Here is a 7,902-nt window from a genome sequence, read left to right as displayed (position 1 = left end):
TTAAATTATTTTCAAAAATTACTCAAAATAGCTTTTTAAAATAATCAAAATATTTTTTTAGATTTCATTTTTAAAAATATCATAAAAATTATAGAATAAATATTTTTCAAAAGAATAAGTAATTTTTTTAATAAAATAAGCTGAAATATACGGGTTCCAAAATGTAATCCAGTCAACAATTTGATCCAGTGTAGCGACTGTCAATGTTTTTATCTATCCACGACTTATATAGATAAGATGATTGATTGTGTTATAATTTATATCAATGCACTAAATTATTGGTATTATTGTTGATGTTTTTATTTATTTGCCAGGAAATAAATAAACTTGCGAATATCTAAATATTTTTCTTACACGGTGTTGAATATCTGATATATCTGGATTAAATTTGAGTACTGATGATTCCCAAACAAGAGTAGATAACTTAGAAATACATTATTTACACACGGAGTCGAATCTGAAAATTTATATTTAAGCGGGACATAATTATTATCGGATGAGTTATTTATACATGGAATTACACTGACTACGGCAGAAACAACCAAAAGGGATAGTATGACATTCGGAAGCCAATGATGACAGTAAAATTCAAACATATCAGGACATGAATAAACAATTAAAATAAAGATAGTGCTTCTTATCGACTTATCGTCACTCAATAAATAAATAATCCCAAGCATTTTCTCCTTTGTTAGTCAAATATCCCCACTAGAATGCGTCCGCATAATTACAAAAGGAAACATCATTGACCTTTGACACGGACAACTTTAATATCAAATTTCCCATTAACTATTCGTTGTATGTATCTTTCCTTACCCTCACCGTATCTAAACCAAATCTTCATTTTTGGTTGCCATTACCACTTTTTTTCAGAAATAAAAAACCTTTTTTCCTAGAATAAGTGTGACTTTTGTTCAAAAGGCATTGTTCTTATCTTTTTATATTATTTTTATTTTTTAATTGTATATCTATACTTCTTTACACAAAAGTTTAACCAATAAATGTACAAATAATTGTTTTGAGTAGCAAAAAAAAAAATACAAATATATATTATAAATATTAATTAACTGATTTATCCAAATAGAGATAATTTTTTATATTAAGTTCTTCCTTTTTTATATAAATAATTAAATTAGATACCTTTAAATCATCAATATCTATGTAATTAACATTAGGAATATTATGATCGCTATGCAATTTTCCTATAGAGTATATTTGTGATTTGTGATGTTACTGAAAACATGGAAATAACCTTTTTAGGCCATCCAAAAAGGAAAAGACAAGATCAAAAGGACATTTTCAGGCTCAAAAGCTTGACACTGACACTCGTTGGCCCAATTCGCTGCAATGGGCACGGCATCTGTCTCTCTCTTAATCACAGTGAAAGACACGCACTTGAGAAAAATTCATAAAGAAATAGAATTTCAGTATAGAGAGATCTTCATCTTCTTCCTTTTCTTGTATTCCCTTCATCACCCAAAAAAAATAAATATAAAGATCTTCTTCCATGACACACAGAGCGAGAGCGAGTGGAGCAACACAGAATCTATGCTCACCATGTGTTTGATTCAAGACCAAAGCGAAGAAGAAGAAGGGTCCCACGTCAACTATGGCAATCCACAACTTCGTAACCCACAAACTATCGTTCATCATCTTCTGTCCCAACACCCACCCCCATCATCAACCACAGCGATCTCGCACTCTCTCTCTTTCATCGTAATTCGTAACCCACAAAGCATCACCCGCTGCCATCATCAACCCCAACAATCTTGCTCTCTCGCTCGCGCTCTCTCTCTCTTGCTCTGCTTCTCTCCTTGTATTGGCGTACTCGCTCTAATAATTTATCCTAAACAATTTTTTATTACCTCACTGCAAAAAGTCCAAATCCAGCCGCTTCTTCGCCAGGCGACTCCGCATATATAGATACATATAAATACAGTGCATATATGCTCGCCGGCGATGCCGACGCCGGTCAGCGCAGCAAGGCAATGCTTGACGGAGGAGGCCGCTCGTGCTTTGGACGACGCCGTAGCGGTTGCTCGTCGCCGCAACCATGCGCAGACAACTTCGCTTCATGCTATCTCTGCCTTGCTCGCCTTGCCTTCTTCCACTCTCCGGGATGCTTGCACTCGCGCGCGTAGCTGCTCGTATTCTCCGCGTCTCCACTTCAAAGCTTTGGAGCTCTCTGTGGGTGTGTCTCTCGATCGATTGCCCACCACCAAGGCTCTCGAGGACGACCCTCCTATATCCAATTCACTCATGGCCGCTATTAAGCGATCCCAGGCGAACCAGAGGAGGCATCCAGAGAGTTTTCATCTGATACAGATGCATATGCATCAGCAACAACAAACGGCTTCGTTTTTGAAGGTGGAGCTCAAGCACTTCATCTTGTCCATTCTCGATGATCCGATTGTGAACAGAGTTTTCGGGGAAGCTGGTTTTCGAAGCTGTGACATCAAGCTTGCATTGCTTCAACCGCCTATAGCGCAAGCTTCGGCTCGATTCTTCCGGAGCCGTTACCCACCTTTATTTTTGGGCAATCTAACAGGTTTGGAAATGGATCGTTCAGGTTTCAACTTCCCTTTCATGGCCAATCCGGGACGCGAAGATGGAGATGAGAATTGTAGAAGAATTGCGGAGGTTTTTGTGAGGAAGACTAAGAAAAATCCCTTGCTGACGGGTGCTTACGCGAAGGGTGCTCTTCGGAGATTCACTGATTCTGTACAGAGAGGTCGAGTGGGTATGTTGCCGGCTGATATTGCTGGGGTTAAGATGATTTGCATTGAGAGGGAGATTGCTGCATTTTTTATTGAAGGTGGCTGTGAAGAGAAGATGGTTTTGAAATTTAAGGAATTGACTCGAGCAGTGGAGCAGTGCTCAGGTCCGGGTATCGTTGTGAATTTCGGAGAGCTCGAGCCATTCGTCGGGGATGGTGCGCCTGGTGTTGCTGTGAATTTTGTGGTCTCACAGTTGACAAGCTTACTGGAAATTCATGGCAAGAAATTATGGCTGGTCGGCATGGCAGGAACCTCTGTTGTATATTCCAAGTTTTTAACTATGTTCCCAACTGTGGAAAAGGATTGGGATCTGCATCTTCTGACCATGACATCTGCCTCCCCTTCAATTGAGGGTCTCTACTCTGAGTCCAGGTGGGTTCTGTATCTTATGTTTTGTTGGTTAACTTTGTAATTATCTTGGGTTCAATGAATTAAATATAATACATGTCTAGATGTGTGGCTTCTCTGGAAAGAAAAACTAGATTTGTAACTCAAGACTTCTGGCTACTGAGACTGAGTTGCCTTTATTGTAGGATTCTTTCGCTTATTTCGGACTTATTCTTGAAATTGAAATGTTTTTTTTTCTTTCTGGGTTCTCTTTATCTTCCTTGCCACTAATTTGCTCTGTCTTGTACTCGTTTTTTTAAGGATTTAGAGCTCCGTGAAGTTCCCGATTCAAGATTAGTAATTTAATTCATTTTCGGGTGCAGTACTTGATGTGTTAGAAAAAATTATTTACACTAATTAGTGTCTTAAATGTATTACTGGCTTGGAACAAGCAATAGGCGATCTTGGCTGTTCTTGATACCCGCTAGGTTTATTTGTCTAAAAGGTTTCCTTCAGGAACGGGAGCTATTGCTTTGAATCCGCTTTCGAAATGTTTTGTTTTATGGGGTTTAGGCCAATTGCACTCGTGCCTTCTCTTCTTTTGGCCCTAAACAGTTTTATTTTTTTTATTATTATTGTGATCTATAATCTTGGCAGCTTTTGGCAATTTATGAGATGCATTAATGAAGCCCAATCAGTGGTTATGCGTGATGTGCTTGTGTTGACCAACATGTGCCATCACGGCCATTATTTCAACTTGCAGTCTTTTGCTGATTGCGGTAATTAATGCAATCTTTAACATATTTCATTTAAAGTTCATGATACTGAGTCTCTTCGAAAGCTTACAATTTAGCATCTGACTTATTTTCGTGCCTATGGATCTCACAGTTCCCTGCTCATGATGAACTTACAGTTTGATGGGGTCCTTTGTGCCATTGGGTGGTTTCTTTTCTACACCACCTGAATTCAAAAACCCAGCAAGCTGTACAAATCAATCTTTGGCTCGCTGCCATGCGTGCAATGAGAAGTATGAACAAGAAGTTGCTGATATTTTGAAGGTAGGTCCTACAACTTCAGCATCTAGTCACTCAACAAGCTTGCCTTGGTTGCAACAGGTTAATGTGGATAAAGATAAACGATTGGATATTGCTGAGGTGAGTCATGATCACTAAGTATTGGTTTTTCTTTTTCAGTTCATACAGAGGCATTCACAAGGGTGCTCGCACACTTTTAATTAGACAAAGATTTTGGTTGTCAGTGGTGCTTAATCCAATGTAGGAAAAATAAATATATGGACTTACATTTAGAGGGGTGTTCAACAATAAGTGTGTTATATATGGCAAACAAGATAAAATAGCAGCATGTCTTTTGGAAATATCTTGAATTTTCTTTTGTGGTGCCCTTGCCGATTATACTTTGAATTGAGAAATGTATATATTTTTGTTTCAGTAATGGATTTCTGAACTGAATGGGATCATGGGCTTTTCTGAAATGTAATTTAGTATACAGAATGATATTATACATTAAAAAGTAGATTTTCTTTTATAGTTAGCTCTGATCTTAACAATGGCATCTGCATTGGTTGAAGAGGATTCATGAAGAATATTAGGAAATGAGAGAAGAGTTCTCATTCTTTATATGAGAGCTCATGCGGAACAGTTGTAATTGTTGAATTTTTTTGTTTAAGAAAATAAGATTGTAAGTGACATGTTTGTAAATATTTACATGAAGTGCTGTCAGTTTCTTCTTCCTAACTGCTACCAGTAACGATGTTTTGCCTCACCCGCCATACTTACGTTTGTTGAATTGTGAATGTATTTATTTTAAGGATGTACTTCATCTTCCATGCAGACCAATGAAGAATCCACAAGTTTGAATGCTACTTTGTTGGGATTGCAAAAGAAGTGGGCTGATAATTGTCGGCATCTTCATTGCACTGAGTCATTTCCTGACTTAAATATATCCCAAGCAAAGGCTCAACTGCCCTCTCTTGATGGCTTACAATTTGGTTTGGGTTTCAGAGAAAACAGCGGTAGAGATCGACCAGTTGATCGAATCCAACATTCCATTCATAGTAACTACATGCCTCAAGGGTTATGTAGTATTAACCCGTCAAAGCAGATGTTACAAGTTTCTTCAGGAACTTCTGTCATTAATAAGGGAACTGACAAGGGAGTAGTTGGTTCAAAGAGTCAGCGAACTGACGTGCAGAACCCTTGGGTTGCCCCTTCTCCTGTGGCTGATATGAGTCAGGCTGATCACAGATCATCTTCCTCCCTTACTTCTGTGACCACTGATTTGGGATTGGGAACGTTATATGCATCAGCAGCTCAGGAACCGGATACCCCGAAAGTAAATGATCATAGAGAGAGTATAAGGCATTTTTCAGACTCCATTTCAGCTGATCTTGATGCTGTGAATGAGAATACGTCGCACCAAATTGCTCAAACCTCTTCTTGTTCTGGTCCCATGGAAGGGAAATTGGATCCCATAGATTTCAAGTCACTTAACCAGCTTCTTGCTGAAAGAGTTAGCTGGCAAGCAGAGGCCATATCTGTTGTCAATCGAACTATGTCCCTCTGTAGATGTGGCACCAGAAAGAAGAGTGGCTCGCATGCTAGAGCAGATGTATGGCTTGCTTTCCTTGGTCCTGATAGAGTTGGAAAGAAGAAAATTGCTTTAGCACTTGCAGAGAAGATATTTGGAAACACTAAGAGGCTTATCTCTGTGGATATGAGTTCCCAAGACAGAGGCTACCCATTAAATGCAGTTTTTGAAAGCCAAAAGTCAATTTGTCATGATTTACTTTGGAGGAAGACAGTCGTGGACTATATTGCTGGGGAGTTGAGCAAACAACCCCATTCAGTTGTGTTTCTTGAAAATGTAGACAAAGCTGATTTTCTGGCGCAGAGTAGTTTGCTCCAGGCAATAAGAACAGGTAAATTTCCGGACTCACATGGCAGGGAAATCAGCTTCAATAATGCAATCATTATCGTAACTTCAAGTAGGTTCCAAGGCGAACCCTCTTTCTTTCTGGGGAAGGAGCATATGTTCTCTGAGGATAAAATCCTTGAAGCCAAAAGATATCAAATGCAGTTACTACTCGGACATTCTTCTGATGATACCATAAGAAGCATTAACACAAATGTCAGGGTAACACTGGGAAAAGAGGCCTCCAAACCAACAATTATAAATAAAAGGAAACTGAATGACAGAAGTGACTCTATGGAACAAGCAACAACATGTAAGGTACCGAAACAGTCCCTAGAGACATCCAGATCCTATCTAGATTTGAATATGCCTCTCCAGGAGGTTGAAGAGGGATGGTTTGATGATTTCTGTGGTCAACTTGATGCCAGAATAGCGTTTAAGCCCTTCAATTTTGATGCACTTGCTGAGAAAATTTTGAAAAGCATCAGCTCACGGTTTCAGAGGACATTTGGGTTAGGGATTAAGCTGGAAATTGACTATGAAGTCGTGATACAGATACTGGCAGCCGCTTGGTTATCTGAGAAGAAAAATTCTGTGGAGGATTGGGTTGAAAACGTACTCGGCAGGAGCTTCAATGAAGCCTTGCAGAAATACCAGCCTGAACCTAAGCATTTCATGAAACTAGTTACCTGTGAAGGGATTTTTGTGGAAGAGCAAGCTCCTGGAGTATGCCTTCCTGCTAATATTAACCTGAAATAAATTTTTTGCTCACTATGTGTCGGTGTAATTACGTGTAAACTTAGCTTTTAGGATAATAGTACTTGTTAGTCGGTAAATCCCTCGAATTTTTTTGGTGATCATTTGGTTGCAAGAAACTATGGTAAAAGAATGTATAATCCTTAGTTCTTGTATATTGCTAACATGCTTCTTTTGTGTTTGTTTGATTTTTGTTTATTATGCAAGCTCTCTTTCAAATTAGATTTGCTCATGTATGTATATGCAGATCATTCAACAGAAAATTTACCCTGTGAAAAGCAATGCAATTCTTAGAAAAGAAAAATATGAGAAGTTGGGTATTCTCAGCTTCACCTCAGTGCATTAAAACCAGAGCATCTGGTGAGGGGAAAAAGTGGGAAGCACTGAGCAATTAATAAAACTGTGTTGCACTAAACGTACATAACAAGGAAACTTGCATCAAACTTTCAAAATCCGGAGTAATTGTAAGAGGGGGGAAAAAAAGCAATGACCTATCATGGACTGTAACGGTCATGATTACTACTACGTGATTATGTCTACATAATTTATTATATGTTTATTATATTTTACCGTCATTGTTGTTTTGATTATTTGTTTTTAATATTAGAAAATAGTGATATTTCGATTTATTTTGATTTTGTTCTTTTTTTTATTCTCAATATTTTGTACCCTACGTACCCCTTGAACTTCGGTGTAATACTTTTTGGGTCATGAGCAAGGTGTGTAATTTGGGCTTTCTGTCAATCTGATGATTGTTTTTAAAATAACAAACCCACGGCGTAAACCGTACAAGTATAAATTAAACTGGGACAAATCAAAAGGACAAAAGGTTACACACACACACACACAGAGGATAAAAGGTATAGTAAAATGAAAAAGAGTATCTCCCCACAACATGTTAAACTAATATTTGGGTATTTGTTATAAAATGTGTATATATTTAGTACTTGATCTATATTAAATAGGATTGCCTTGAATGAAAAAAAAATCTACACAGTTTTTTTTTTTTAAAAAAGGTTTAAAGGTCTCTCTACCAGTTGCATCCTAACATCAGAGCTGAGAGAAGATGCTAGATATGCAAGCTAATTTGTAATTAACCAAGGAATATTCG

The 7,902-nt window shown here is 38.0% G+C and overlaps 1 protein-coding gene across 2 annotated transcripts; it reads left to right on the top strand.

Annotated features, from left to right (window-relative positions):
- The first annotated feature begins 1,464 nt into the window (after positions 1–1,464).
- Positions 1,465–6,972, top strand: LOC129318126 (protein SMAX1-LIKE 6-like). 2 transcript variants are annotated; one of them, XM_054962715.1, is made up of 3 exons: positions 1,465–3,149; positions 4,018–4,162; positions 4,956–6,972. In XM_054962715.1, exons 1-3 carry the CDS (start codon positions 1,960–1,962, stop codon positions 6,792–6,794), a joined length of 3,174 nt encoding a protein of 1,057 aa, XP_054818690.1. In that variant the 5' UTR covers positions 1,465–1,959; the 3' UTR covers positions 6,795–6,972. The 2 variants fall into 2 exon arrangements, with proteins under 2 accessions (XP_054818690.1, XP_054818689.1); XM_054962714.1 differs by having other exon boundaries at positions 4,018–4,258.
- Positions 6,973–7,902: the final 930 nt, after the last annotated feature.

The sequence above is a fragment of the Prosopis cineraria genome, unplaced genomic scaffold, assembly GCF_029017545.1.
Source record: "Prosopis cineraria cultivar Desert tree isolate PC_DT_omini unplaced genomic scaffold, ASM2901754v1 PC8, whole genome shotgun sequence".
Lineage (NCBI taxonomy): Eukaryota > Viridiplantae > Streptophyta > Magnoliopsida > Fabales > Fabaceae > Prosopis > Prosopis cineraria.
This window is presented reverse-complemented; position numbering and strand designations above follow the sequence as displayed.